At 37.0% G+C, this 15,822-nt stretch overlaps 1 protein-coding gene across 2 annotated transcripts; it reads left to right on the top strand.

Annotated features, from left to right (window-relative positions):
- The first annotated feature begins 3,052 nt into the window (after positions 1–3,052).
- On the top strand, positions 3,053–9,996 carry RGS4 (regulator of G protein signaling 4). 2 transcript variants are annotated; one of them, XM_081485731.1, is made up of 5 exons: positions 3,053–3,216; positions 6,129–6,233; positions 6,541–6,602; positions 7,193–7,359; positions 7,749–9,996. In XM_081485731.1, the coding sequence occupies exons 1-5, from the start codon at positions 3,173–3,175 to the stop codon at positions 7,986–7,988; spliced, it is 618 nt and encodes a 205-aa protein (XP_081341857.1). In that variant the 5' UTR covers positions 3,053–3,172; the 3' UTR covers positions 7,989–9,996. The 2 variants fall into 2 exon arrangements, with proteins under 2 accessions (XP_081341857.1, XP_081341859.1); XM_081485733.1 differs by lacking the exon at positions 7,193–7,359.
- Positions 9,997–15,822: the final 5,826 nt, after the last annotated feature.

Genomic DNA, 15,822 nt, shown 5'->3' with positions numbered 1-15,822 from the left:
TCTACTTCATGTTACTCTCTTTGTTCACATTTTTCTATCCATGCTGACCCCTTTTTGCCCCTTCCCAGTTTAGATAAAGAATGTTTTCATTTTTTATCTAACCTCTATTTGCTGTATACCTTTTGCTCTTACCTCTATTTGGTATGTATTTCCTAAGCTTTTCTCATTTCTTATTCATTCTAAGCCATCTGGTCTCATTTCAGATATCACTTGGTCAAGGAGGACTTTCCTGGATACCTTGGCTAAATGCACCCTTTGCTATTCAGTTTCTTTTATATCAGTTGTCATTTTTTTTCCATGATATGGGTGAATCTAGAATTATTTATATATTTTCTGACTCTTTTTTTCTACTAGGGTGAAAACTCCCCTAGGGTGGGGACCCTGTTTGCTTGCTCATCATGGTAACAGCAGTTCTTCAAACAGTACCTGTCCCAGAGTAGGAGCTCAAAAGATATGTATTAAATAAGTGAATGAATAAAAATTAAATCATTTTAGAATAAAGCTCTTTCACATCACCAGAATCATCCAGGAATGACAGGTCCTAGAATAATAGAGTTTAATGCTCTGTGCATGTCAGAGAAAGAGGGTGGAAATTTGTCAAGGTATCATGATGTACCAGTCTTTGCCTCCCATAGTGAAAAATACATTATGAAAAGCTTTTCCAAATACTCTGAAATATCGAAATTCCTAAGAAAGGAAGAAATCATAATTAAAGAAGTAAATAAATGTGAAATGCTTTGACAGATTAATGGACTAGTAACAAAGCCAAAAAGACCTGGTTTTAATAGAAAAAGATAGCAGTGAGGTTTGCAGCAGCTCCCACTGTTATGGAGCAAAAGAAAAAAAAAATCGGACAGAGGAGTGAGTTTTCCTGGAAGGAAATGTATGAAATTAATATTATATTTTGTTATCTACTGTGTATAATGTAACAATAAAAAATATTTGCATAGCACTTTACAGTTTAGAACTACTTCTGTTTACATAGTCTATCTCATTTGATAAGACAATTGAGGGATAGGTTAGCATAGTAAAAAGTCCACATGATCTACTGTCAAGAAACTAGCTCTATTACTAGGAATCTGTGACTTTGGCAAGTCAATTTCTCTCTGTTTCCTTTTTGGTAAAATTAAGGTGTTAGTCTAGGTTGTATTAAATCTTATTCAGCTCATCTATTGAAGCTATTTATGTTCAACTCATGACAAATAAGGCTTTTCTTTGGCCTAGGTCCAAGATATCAACTTCCTATTAAGTCTTCATTCATGTTTCCAAAATCAAATTATTTAAGTGATCACTATCTTGGGTGTCCAGGTAAGCGAAGAAGCCCCTGGTCCATTTTTGGGTGAACATTTCTCCCTTTTAATTAATTAGTCTCCCCTCTTTGATGCCAGTTTTGATTGATCCATCATTCTGGGCCTACCTTCTTTGGCTTCTGTCATTTTGCACTGCACTATAGTCCCTTCCACAGCACCACAAAGGATGGCTACCAACTTCACAGAGAAATTCATTGGTTCTATGTTCAAAGAAAAGTTGCCCAGTTGTTAATCTAATACATTTTTCTATCTTCATGGAAGAAAACCAAGAATTTTTTCCTGTAATTTAAATGTATCTTCTGGAGACTGTGGTCTTTCCACCCTTCTATATTTCTCAGCCATCTCTTTGTTCTGATAGCCATAGACAGGGCTTGGGACATGGATGGGGTCAGTGAGGGGAGGCTGAGAGCCACATACGTGGTCGGGGCATTCCTCTTTACCACTTTCCCTTTAATATTCTAGAGTCACTTTGCATCTCACTGTAACCCATCTATTTTTCATCTTCATCACCTAAACAATTAGATACCTCAGCTTCTCATACTTAAGGCACAGTTCACTACATCTTATAATCAGGAAACTTTCTGCTTTCAAAGTGAAAGCTGTTCAATTCTGACATAGCAATTAATTTCTCCTTCCCCTCATAGCTTTCCTATATGGAGAAGATCCCTCTATAATTCTGATGTGAGTGTTTGAGCTACAGCTACAAGATGTGAAACACCTGCATGATTCTTTGAAGTATTTGATCCATCATATTGTATACAAAAGATACTAATTGTCCATGTGTTTAGAACCACCTGCAGGGTTAGATATGCTTATGTTCATTGTGAACCCTGGTAACATGAAAGGCAAACTACACATTTTTCTTCTATCTTTCTCTGTTTCTCAATATTTTGAAGTATTTGTTTGTATATCTCAAATTGAATAAGACATAATAAGATGAAAATCCACTTTTGAATAAGAATAGGTGTCTATATTTGTTCCTTTACTCCCTGTTCTTGTCTTCAAGCTGCTGTTTTGAAGCTTTTACAGGAGATATGCATGTACAAAAGAGACTGTCAGTGCTTGGCTGAATCTTGTTCTTAGTAAGAGTTCTAGAAAAGTATTCCATAGTCAGGCTGATTACAGATGTAGCTAATCTATTTTCCCTAAGCTAGTTTTCTATGTTGCCAGGGTATAACTGCCTGTCTTCCAGCTATTCCTCCCCCACATCCCTGTGTGGATGTGACAACCAAGAAAGCAACTTCTGCCAATCTCTGCCTGGAAACAGTGATTCTGCCCACAACCTTTTGGAAGCAGTAGGGATCAGATTTGGAGCATGGCTGGTATGATATTTCTAATGCAAAAGAGGAAGGACGTTAAAAGTCAGCCCCAAAGTAAGCCCACAAACTCTTGCTGGCCCATTTCCTTCCAGGAGGCGAATTTCCTTGACATTGTTTTTATAGACAAATGAATAAACCCGTGTTTTGAAGCATTGTACACTACTTATTTCCTTTCCTGGAAGTTTGAAACCTGAGACAGCCTTAGAGACAGTAAGCAAGCTTATATTTTCTGTATGTCTATTTTGCAGGAGGATTTTTCTGCTCGTTCACTTTGCATTGTTGCGTCAGTCCTTTCTTCCTTATCTCTTGCAGAGGATGGAGAGCCAGAAGGAGGCTGAGAGGAGCTGGTATTACAGACTTGCTATCTGATTGGCTGGACGGTCGCGGCTGGGCTATAAAAGAGACCCCTACAGGCTTGGGAGGGAGACGCTCAGAGGATTCTGACAGTATCTTTACCGGAGAAAAGGCAAACTGTGCTCAGAACAGAAGCCACAGCTCCTCCTGCAGCACTTCTTTCCTGTCGCGAATCCCATACTACACAAGATGTGCAAAGGACTTGCGGGTCTGCCGGCTTCTTGCTTGAGAAGGTAAGATTATTTTCAGCCACTGAACCAGACTGCGTTAAACTTTCAAATAGACTTTAAGTTATTTGCATATTCTACTTACTAACCTGGTTCTTTGGATTTAGAAACAACGTGATGCAGAAATCTTCAGCCTCCTAGCTTTCCTTTAAAACTAACTAGAAATTGTGACTTAGGAAGTGTTTACTCCAGATTTTGGGTTCCTATATGTTGTTTTCTATGACCTTGATCTTGAAGACTCTTATAATCCTCTAATCAAGCTACTTCTAATTAAAGACTTATATGAGGTTTTGGACTATGCACAGTGGTCTGTAATATCGCTACCTGTGATTACTGCTATCTGACTATCAGTGAGGTGCATGGAATCATGGGTCTAGGCTTTCTGATGGTATATTAAATCTCACTTTGGGGAGGATGCTCCAGACTGAAGTTGGGCTACATCACTAGAAAGGCATTGTGCTATTTGTGTGATGCTCCAGTATCTTTCACTCTCTGTTCTTAAAAGCAAATGCTACAGTAAAATAAGAGTCTCAAAACTAGATCTCCTTTATATCTTTCCCTACTCTAGTTCTGGAAATGCCATGTGGTTGTCAAGTACTGATCATAACCTATCAGCTAAGGGTTCTGTGGAAAGTCTCACCTTAAAGACATTGTTTTATCAATTTACTGTCTCTTGATTAATAAACAAACTTAAAGATATGCAGCTGCTCCTATGTCTTTGCTTTTTTAAAAAAAGTACAAATAAATGCTTTCATAGGATGCTCATATATTAGCTAGTTGAAAAAATACAAAACTAGTATCTTTTACATTACTTAACCTTACAGTAAAAGATAAAAAGTCATTTTGTAGGTGTACTACCCCCTTTCATGTTCCTCTGCAAATAGAAATCACCTTAAATTTTAATTTAGAATTATCTCAGAAAGCACACTTTTTTTTTATACAATCCTAAGGAGTTTACCTCCTGTCATTCAGGAATACGAAAAATGTTCTTTTTTCATCATTCTTTCATGGCTGCTTTCAAATGAAGCAGGAGGATCTGGCAGAGAGTGCTTATGAAAACAGTGGCTCTGACCTCCATCATTAATTTCCTGAATTGAATAGAGCAAATCAATCCAAGCTTCAGTTAACTCAGATATAAAATTAAGCATGCAAAACACAGGACTGTCAGGTGTAACTTTTGCTCTGGTAAATATTTTAGGAGACAGATAAGTAATTGCTCTAGAGCTTTACTCTCAGGAGCTAAGAGGCTAACCTGGGGAGGTAAAGTGTATGTCAGCAGGGTGCACTGCTCTCCCCTTTCCTCATGAGATGTGAATCATCTCATCCAGCACCTTCATTCTCACATTGGTGCCTGAGGCTCCAGAGGGAATGGGAAAGGCTCAAGGTCACATAGGTGGTGGGTGGTGGTGTGCAGATCGCATCCAGATTTCTTAGTTCAGAGGTTGCTGGAGTCATTTTGGTTTTTATTTCTGTGGTTGTTTGTGTTATAAGGACAAGTGTAATGTACTCGCTAAGCATACTTCCAGGTCTTCATGAAATAACTCTATCGGTCAATAAACTGTCAGATCTCAGCCAGACCTGGCACATGGAAATATAAGATCACAATATGCTTACATCATCACCTTAGGCTTCATGCTTAGATTTTGCAATTGTTAAGGAAGACTTTATATCCCATGAGCAGTGGGGGTTACAGAGAAAGGAGAATAATCTTGTGGGGGAGAGAAAACACTGTTTTAAGGGCAGCACAAGAACATAATGGATTCCCAACTTCCTGGAGAAATGCACATAGATAAGGCACTAATATATTAGTAGCCAGCCTAAAATGTCCTTTTGTCCTTGTGGCTTTATTTTCCTATCTCCAAGTAGAAACATCTAGTCATTCAACTAGTCATTCATTTCCTTCAAAATGACATTTTCCACTTTTTTTTTTTCATTTTCCACTTTAAAACTATGTCTCCGCTTTTATAGAAAATGAGATCCAAGCAAAAGAACAAGTAAAGAGTGAGAAAGTTGAGCTAAAAGCTTATTAGAAGGTCCCCCCTTTTTAGTAAGTTATGTGTGCTGCCATACCCTGTTGCTGCTGCTGCTAAGTCACTTCAGTCGTGTCTGACTCTGCGCGACCCCATAGACGGCAGCCCTAGCTACCTATTAAACAGTGGCCATAAACTGGAAGCTTTGCTCTAGTCACAAGCTTCAGTGATGACTCTTATATGCTTCTCCTTGCTATTGTTTTTCAGTCTCAGATGTCCTTTATAGTATAAATATCCTTATAGTGTAGATATTTCAAAGGAAAGCAGGAGAGTCTTTAGAAGCAAGCCTGTAGGAGCACAGGTTTCAGCCTGAGCTTTTGTGTTAACCGCCTCATTCCCCCCCTCCTCTCTGCTGGAGCCACTCACATCCGTGTATATCCCATAACGTGACTTGCTCACTACATCCAGGCTGAAACTGAACAAACCTTTAATTCCTGAGGTGCTCCTACATTCCTCTGCTAACAATGAGGCAGATGGAAATAGCAACCACCCTCCAGAAGGTGGCATGCAACAACCAGATGCCATATTTCACGGTTCACTTGCTCTTCAATTCCTAAAACTTAGAAAACCGTCAAGTTTTCATTATGTTTCTACTGAAGATACCTAAGTGTTCCACTGGTCAAAATGACAGGGTTACAGGTAGACTGAAGAGTCAGAAATCCAGTTACTGATGAAGGAGGCTGTGCTCCAAGTTTTGCAGGGAGCCATAGGAAGAAGCAGAGGTGGAATCTCATTTTCCTGAGAGTTCCTGCCAGCCTCAACTCCTATTTCCTAAATAAACTGCCTCTGCCTCTTTACTAGTAATGGACTCTTTGAACTGTACCATTAAGATATCTTTTTAAACGAACTGAGTGTCATTATTCTGTTTCTCTCCCTTCTTGTGCTCAGTGCAAAAGATATGAAGCATCGGCTAGGTTTCCTGCTGCAGAAGTCAGATTCCTGTGAACATAATTCTTCACACAGCAAGAAGGACAAAGTGGTGATATGTCAGAGGTAAGAGGAAAGGCTTTGGCAAAGAGCCACTGAGTATTAACTATCTGATGACAGAGATACTCTGTGAGGGAAAAAGAAGCTATGTCCCTAGTTAACCTAGATTTGGATCATGAAGGCCTCATTTTCATGAAGATCATGGTCGCATTTGAAATTTCCATACATCTAGTGGAAAGATTGCCCTATTCAACAACAGGTCTCATTGTTATGATGAAAAATAAAATCTCCGCATTTTATTCAAAATCTTAAATGTTTTGCCCCCATTTTATATGTTAGCATTCAACTTATTCTTTTTCTCTAATGTCTTTAGGGTGAGCCATGAGGAAGTAAAAAAATGGGCTGAATCACTGGAAAACCTGATTAGTCATGAATGTAAGTATGACAGCTTCCCACCATCCACCACTCCCCAAGATGAAGATAAAGCATGCTGGATAGACAAGTTATTTCATACTACACTTGATCTGATAGGAATTACAGAAAGGCTTGGATTTCTCCTAAATTTCAGGCTCAGAAAAATTAGTCCCCTTAAAATTTTACCATACCCTAGATCTTTGTGATGTACAATGGAAAGCTCATACATAATCCATGTGGAAAACCATCTTTCTCACCACATTGAAAAAGGGCAGAGGGAAATCTCCAAATAGTTAGATTTCTTTCAGAATTGACTTCAGTTTCTCTTCCCAAACAATTCACTTTGGCAACTAAGGACAGCATAGGTATCTCAGAAGCATAAAATGTTCCCGAAAGAAACTTCAAACCACGAGCAAGAAACACTAGGTATAAATGATATCCAATAGATATCAAACATAGGTTAGAATTATCTGACCCTCAGTAATCCCTCCAACAGGGAAGATAGGGAACTATTTGAACCAATGCTTTCTTCCCTCAAGTATCCCAGCTTTATTTGCAATACAGTGTCCACCAGTGCAATGACAACTGTGGTTCTTTCTCCTCTGTCGCAGGTGGGTTGGCAGCTTTCAAAGCTTTCTTGAAGTCTGAATACAGTGAGGAGAACATTGACTTCTGGATCAGCTGTGAAGAATACAAGAAAATCAAATCACCCTCTAAACTAAGTCCCAAGGCCAAAAAGATCTATAATGAATTCATCTCAGTCCAGGCAACCAAAGAGGTAGGTATACATGGAAGAGAGCTGTATAGATCTTAAAGAAACTTTCTAGACATTCAATAACACGGATCCTTAGATGACGTGAGTTAAAGCTACAACAGTGGAGCAGGTTACTACAATCTTGACAGCCTCAAATAAGTTCGTTAAGTAAAAAGCTCTTTGACCTAGATGACTCGGATTATCTCCCTTCATGAATTCTTCTGAATGAATCTTCCCAGTTTGTGAGAAATAATGGAAGATATTTCCCTGGGTTCTCTCACATGTGCCAGGGTGGAGCCAAGTGTCCTTTTATTCACTCCTGAGGTATAGAGGGTGCGCACTCGTACAAAGCTCACAACTTCCCATCCTTATGGGGTAAAATGTATAATGGACCTTTGGCCTCTGCCCCTCAGGTAAACCTGGACTCTTGCACCAGGGAGGAGACAAGCCGGAACATGCTGGAGCCCACAATAACTTGCTTTGATGAGGCTCAGAGAAAGATTTTCAACCTGATGGAAAAGGATTCATACCGCCGCTTCCTGAAATCTCGATTCTACCTTGATTTGGTCAACCTTTCCAGCTGTGGATCAGAGAAGCAGAAAGGAGCAAAGAGTTCCACAGACTGTCCTTCCCTGTTCCCCCAGTGTGCTTAATTCTCACTCAGCAGTGGAAGGCTGAAATGCCAAGACTATATGCCTGGAAAACCTGAGGCCAAATATTGATCTTTATTAAGCACCAGTGCTTTTTCCACATTGCAGCCTAGTGTTCATGCTGCTGGCTATGTGTGAGTCACTCCCATACAAAAACTAGATTAATTTTGGTGTTCATCAGGGCAGGACCTCATCCCAGTCCAGTTGTCTCAGATTTCTTTTAGTGTGCCATGTGAGCAGATGTCTGAATAATGGCCTTGTGGGTCTGGGTTTTCAAAGACTTGGCAGTTCTCTCCTGCCAACAGTGTGACCTCAGGTTATTTGGTTAGTGGTTGGTACACTTCATGTGACATCCATAGGCACATGTGTTCTGTTAACCAGTCTTGAGATGTTTAGATGGGGTTGATGTATTTTATGTATCTCTGTGTGTGCGTGTGTGTGTGTGTGTGTATGTATATGTATATGTACACATATATATACATACTTGCAGTCTGTATATATGTATCCATGTATACATACATATATATTTCTGCAAGAATAGACAAGAGAGACCCTAGGTGCTCATAACTAGACTGTGTGAACATATTTACATGCATGATCTGATCCCCTGTCTTTCACTCTGCAACTGAACAGAGCAAACTAAACCAGCTGCCCTGCAGGCTACAAAAGGAATGCTAACCTGTGGAAAGTTGATTCTGTAAAACTCCATGAGTATTGAGGGAGAAGCATGGACTTCATGCTTAATTTAGCCATCGACAGCTTCCAAGTTGGATAGTATTCTAAGGAGCAAACATAAAAAAATGTTATGCCTGTCTGACGCAGTGCTGTCTTTGGCTGGCTGTCACTAATTGCACTTTTGAGTCCCCAAGCTGCCGGTCTCCCCTTCTTTGCCTGGGTGCTTGATGCATAATAGCAGCAGCCAGGTTGGTAAGGAGTTGGAGAAGGAGTGCTTGAACTGAATGAAGAAACATAGGTAAAGCCTTGCCAGCTCTACCTACTATAAGATGCTGGTTTAGTACGGGCACAGAATTTAAAGGTTAATGTTCTTATCCCCTACTCTTTTTTCCTCTCTTGATTAAGGTGCTCTTCTCATTTTGTTTTTTCCTGAGAATTTTAGCCATTAGATGAGGCTCCTTAATTCACTGTGGTTGTTTTTCCCCCCATAATGGCTCTAGGCTATATACTTGTTCCTTATAAACCAGCATCAGGGGAAAGATTACATTTTATAAGGGGGGAACATGTTTTCACAAACTGAGAAGCCCACATAAATTTCTCTTTTGAAAGTGAAATCTGGCTCATTGAATCCCAAACATTAGGACTAACAGAGGCTGAAAACATTTCATTTTAGGCTCTGAGATGAAATGAGAGAAAAGGGATAAAATAAAAAAAGGATATCAATTTTAAAACTACTGTTTAGAATTTTCCAAGGCACATGAAATACTTGAAAATGTCTCATTTATGTTATTTATGATGTTTTATATAATGTTTTTATTATTGTATTGTTTTACAAACGGAGGTGCAAGATATCACCTGAACTATTAATGAATGGCCAGGAAGTAATTTTCTTCTCATTCTTCTAAAATTATTGCCTTTGAAGTGCACACATAAGCATGCATGAACACTGCACTGATTCTTCCAGTATAACTTACAAACATGGACACCTTTGTAGTTTTTAAGCCAATAGACTGGGCTGTAAAATGAAGACATTGGAGTGTATGTATAAAAGTCTCATTGTATTAAATTTATAGATTTCCTCAACTGTACCCTTTCTATATCTCTAGCAGTTTTGCTTTCCGTGCCTCCAGAGTTTCTCATCAGTGTCTCTTTCTGTTATACACATTTCCACACTTTGTCTCTAATTAACTCCAGGATCCAAATGTGTAACTCTATTGGTCTTGCCCTATTAGAACTGTCATGATTTTCAGATTGTATCTGTACTCACAGACTGCTGTCTCACCAATAGGTCTGGAAGGTCATTCTGAATGAGAAGTAAATTATTTTATGTAATACATTTCTCAAGTGTGTTTTTCCATTGTATCTCCTCATTGTTTCATCACTATTTGGCATGCTGAGCTTATCTGCTCATAGTCCATGGACAGAATACTCCTTCCATGTGCATGCCTATTTTTATCATCATATGCTTTAACGGTCTCAGAGCAGATGCTTCCAGTGAAACACACACAACTTAATAATATGGGTAAATAAATACTTCATACAAAACTATCTGCTTGCAAGCACATTAATGATCCACAGAGACATGTTATGAGAAATAATAGCAGGGGGTGGGGCGATTGTAGAAAATGGCTAATAACCAGGTTTTTATCTCTCCCATGTCAGCTCTGGGAAAGAAAGTGGAAAATGAAAATTATATATGTCTTGGTTGCTGCCACTGCTCTGTCTGCCTTTCTTCACAGAACTGAGGCAGTCTTGGCTTCAGAGACTTTGCTAAGCAGATTTGGCGGTTTACTTGCAGGCCCTCAATAAGTTCTCAAGGGATAGAGTTCACCACCCAGAGCAACACTTGTTCTACCTCCATTTCCAGCCTGACTGAGAGAAGAGGGAAGCAGGAGGAGACTGAGGAGAAGCAGGGGAGCTACAGATGACTGATAAATAGACCCCTGCCAAAATTGCTCAGAATGCTTTTCTTCTTTTACATATTCTTTTCCCTAGAAAAAACGTCATAGAACATTCACATTTCCAGTCATAGGTATTGTCGTGAGACCTCCCCCCTCCCCCACCTCTCTCATGCTTACAAGGTGTTAGGGACAAAGGGTCTTATGCTATTTTGAGGAATAGATCCTCTTAAGGATCCAATGAAAACGATGAACTGTATACTAAGAAAAATATACAAAGAAATCTAAACTCCTCATAAATATTTAAAGGAAACTCCTGCAGCTCCAAAATGCACAAAGCTGTCAACATTGTCACACACTCTAGGTGTGTCAGACTCTCACAGAGAGTGTGAGATTGCAGTTCATACAACTCAACATCAAAAAGAGAAAATAACAACCCAATTAAAAAATAGGTTTTGACAGAGCCCCTGTTTGGCAGAACACAACAAAATTTTGTAAAGCTATAATCTTTCAATTAAAAAATAAAGTGGCAACCCCTCCGCTCCATACACACACACAAAGTGTCTAAAAAAATAAGCTGTGGATCTGAGCAGATATTTTCCAAAGAAGATATACAGATGGCCAACAGACCCATGAAAAGATGCTCAACATCACTCATGATCAAGAAGATGCATATCAAAACCATGAGATATCACCTCACACCTGTCAAAATGGCTATTATCAAAAAGTTAACAAGTTTTGGTGAGGATATGGAAAAAATGGAATTCTCATGTACTGTTGGTGGGAATGTAAATTAGTATAGCCAAAATGGAAAACAGTATGGAGGTTTCTCAACGAATTAAAAATGGAACTACTATACAATCCAGCAATTCCACTTTTGGGTATTTTCTAGGGAAAAAAAAAAAAACAAAACACTAATTTAAAAATAATGTATGAACCTCTATATTCATTGCCGCATTATTAACAATAGTCAAGATATGGAAGCAACCTAAGTGTCCATTAATGAATGAATGGATAAAGAAGATTTGGTATATAAATATACAGTGGAATATTATTCAGTCATAAAGAAGAATGAAATGTTGGCATTTGCAGCAACATGGATAGACCTAGGGGGTACTATGTTAAGTGAAATAAGTCAGACAGAAAAAAGCAATTTCACTTATTCGTGGAACCTAAAAAACAAACAAGCAACAACAAAGAAAGAACCAAAACAGAGCAAATGAATAAGCATAACAGAACAGAAATAGAGTCATAAGTACAGAGAACAAACAGGTGGTTGTCAGAGGAGAGGGTGCTGGGGAGATGACTAATATAGGTGAGGGAGATTAGGAGCTACCAACTTCCAGTTACCGAATAAATGAGTCATGATTCAGTCATGGGGATGAAATACACAGTGTAGGGAATATAGTCAAGCATAATTAATATTTTTGTATGGTGACAAAGATGGTCAAAATGTACAAACTTTCAGTTATAAGATAAACAAATACTAGAGATATAATGTGTGTACATGCTAAGTTGCTTCAGTTGTACTCAACTCTTTGCAACCCTATGGACTGCAGCCCATTAGGCTCCTCCATACATGGGATTCTCCAGGCAAGAATGCTAAAGTTGGTTGCCATTTTCTTCTCCAGGGGAGAGATGTAATGTGCATCCTGACTAATATAATTAACACTGTTGTAGGTTATATATGGAAGTCAAAAAGAGAATGAATCCTTAGAGTTCTCATCACAAGAAAAAAATATTTTTCTTTTATTTTGTATCTGTATAAGATGATGGATATTCACTAAACTTATTGTGGTAATCATTTCAAAATTATATAATTTAAATCATTATACTGTACATCTTAAACTTGAAACAGTGCTGGATATCAATTATATCTCAATAAAACTGGAAGACACTGATTTATTTAAAATGACCTATATTTAACAAGGACCTATTGTATAGCACAGGCAACCCTAATCAATGTTATGTTGGAGCCTGAATGGGAGGGGAGTTTGAGAAAGATGGACACATGTATATGCAAGGCTGAGTCCCTTCCCTGCACAACTGAAACTATTACAACATTGTTAATCAGCTGACTCTAACAAAAATAAAAAGTTAAAGAAAATTGGAAGAAAAATACACCATCATATAGGTATATGTATGTGTGTGAGTGTGTGCTGTCATGTCTGACTCTTTGAGACTCCGTGGACTGTAGCCCACCAGACTCCTCTGTCCATTTCCATTGTTCACTTAAAAAAATATCATGAACAATTTCCCAAGGGTATAGCCATCTATCAATTATTTTTAATATAGCCTCATTTAATTCCATAGTTTGAATGTCCCATATTTGATTCAAGAAGTTTTCACTTTTAATTGATAAAAATGCATGTTTAACAATGACCTATAGTAACAATATATAAATTAATAATAATAGGCATCCTTGTACTCTATCCTTATATATTAGTATCTTCTGAGATGGAGTCCTAGAAGAAGGATAGGATCACTGAGATAAATTAAAATAAATAATTTTTAATTAATTAATTAAAATAATTATAAATAAAAACAGAAGAGAGTAAGTACATTTTAGGTGTTAAAAATTCACGTTCATTTGAACAGTATAAAAAAATCATGATTTAATGTCATCTTTATGGCATTAAATAAGTCATAATGCCATATTTACCATAATGCCAGGTTTACCAAGCTGATGGGCTAGAGATGACATCTTGTTTTCACTTGTGTTGTCCTGACCGTTCATGAAGTTGAAGGCATTTATAAAATGTCACTGCCCATATCTACATTTTGCTACTGTTCATATTCATTTCAAACTATTTTGTTTTTCTTTTTATTAATATGCTAAAACCTTTCCCATAAAAATTATATTAATTTTCTGCCTACCATATTTTTCACAATATTTTTCTGCCTCTGTTTATGGTATCTTTTGCAAATGAGAATGTTTTACTTTTAATGAAACCATCTGTCAAACTTTGCTTTGTGGATCAAAGCTTCTAAGACAGCTTACAAAGGCCACCTTCATCAGGATATTTTGCTAATATTCTATGTTTAATGCTAATGTTTTCAATTAGATTGTTTTTAGTTTTATTTAATATATTTGGAATTGAAAATATTGAATTATAGTTGATTTACAGTGTTATATTAATTTCTGCTGTACAGCAAAGTGATTTAGTTATTATATATATTCTTTTTCATATTCTTTTTCATTATGGCTTATAATAGAATATCGGATATAGTTTCCTGTGCTATACAGTAGGACCTTATTTTTTAATCTGTTTTATATATAATAGTTTGCATCTGTTAATCCCACACTCCTAGTCCTTCCCTCCTCCACCCCTACTCCCCCTTGGCAATCAGAAGTCTGTTCTCTATATCTGTAAATCTATTTTTGTTTTGTAGATACATTCATTTGTGTCATATTTTAGATTCCTCATGTAAGTGACATCATACAATATTTGTTTTTCTCTTTCCTACTTATTTCACTTAGTATGATAATCTCTAGGTCCATCCATGTTGCTGCAAATTATTTCATTCTTTTCGATGGCTGAGTAATATTCCTTTATATATATATGTGTATCTATATATATCTTCCTTGTTCATTTGTTCATGGACATTTAGGGTGTTTTCATGTCTTGGGTATTGTGAATAGTTGTACTATGCACATACGGGCGCATGTACCTTTTTGAATTATAGTTTTGTCCAGATATATGCCCAAGACTGCAATTGCCAGATCATATGGAAACTCTATTTTTAGTTTTTTAAGGAACCCCCATTCTGTTTTTCATAGTGACTACACAAATTTACATTCTTACCTACAGTGTAAGAGGGTTGCCTTTTCTCTACACTCTCTCCCGCATTTTATATTTGTAGACTTTTTAATGATGGCTACTCTGACTGATGTGAGGTTCTAGAATTTATTATTCATTTAAAATTTTTAATTAATTAATTAATTGGCAGCACTATGCAGCATGTGGGATCTTATTAACAGTTCCCTGATTAGGGATCAAGCATGTGTCCATTAGAAGCATGGAGTCCTAACCAGTTGACCACCAGGGAAGTCCCCTCTGGAATTTATTTTTATATATGAAATCAAACAAGGCCAAAAGGAATACCATATGATTTTTGAATAATCTGTGCTTTCTCTATTTAATTGAAATGTCATTTTCTCACTTTAAGTAAGTTTCACTATGTACTACAATCTTTTTCTGAATTTTACCTAATGATGCCCATTTCTGTCCAATATTACCCTATAGTTTATAAGTTAATTCTTAGTATAAGGGCAACATTGTCCTGTTGTTTCACTTTTAGTTTCATTCTACAGATGAAAAAGTTTTTATTTATGATTTTAAAAATTAAAAACTTATATAGAAAACAGAATAAAAGCTACCTTCAAGGGAAAACCAACTACCCATCACCCTAAGTCAAGCATGTGGACAAAAAATTCATCAGAGGAAAGCTAGTCAGATAAATTGACTCATGTGACCAGCCAGACTCAAAAGCATGGTATAAGAACTAAATCACTCCATTCATTTAATTCAGTCAAAACGTGTGTGCTCAGGCCTTTTTTCTTCCAGTTTTGCAAATAGTTTTCTTTTTGTAAACATATAATAAGTTTTAATCAAATTTTAAAAAGTAAAAGTTAAGAATACTCAAATTATTCACACACACAAGATATTTATATGCATTCTTATAATTTATACTTTGAATTTTAATAGGTAATTCTAAATATTTTATCTTTTTATTTATTTAATTTTTATTGGAATATAGTTGATTTACAATGTTATGTTAGTTTCAGATGTACAGAGAAGTGAATGAATTATACATATTCATATATCCACTCTTTTTTAGATTCTTTTCCCATATAAAACACTACAGAGATCTTTAAAAAATGTAATGACCAACTAAATTGTTCATTATCATAATCTTTTATTGTATTATGCATTGCTCTGCCTATCTGGGTCTAGATGCTATGTGAAAATATGACACAAGAAAATAAAATACAGGGTTTTGTCCTTTTTGTAATATAATAAAGGAAAATTTGAGTGAGATGACTCAGGAAGTGTTCACTTAGAAAAAGAGTCCAGTGTTTTAGAGTTTGTATGCAAAGTGATGGGGTTTCCCCGGTGGGTGCAGTGGTAAAGAATCCACCCACCAATGGGAGATGCAGGAGACTAAGTTTCAATTCTTGGATTGGGAAGATCCCCTGGGGAAGAAAATGTCTACTATTCCAGTATTCTTGCCTGAAAAATTCTATGTTCAGAGGAGCCCAG

Source organism: Giraffa tippelskirchi, chromosome 5 (genome assembly GCF_054371585.1).
Source record: "Giraffa tippelskirchi isolate mGirTip1 chromosome 5, T2T-mGirTip1v1.2.pri, whole genome shotgun sequence".
Lineage (NCBI taxonomy): Eukaryota > Metazoa > Chordata > Mammalia > Artiodactyla > Giraffidae > Giraffa > Giraffa tippelskirchi.
The sequence above is the reverse complement of the archived record's forward strand: the minus strand, read 5'-3'. Positions and strand labels throughout refer to the sequence as shown.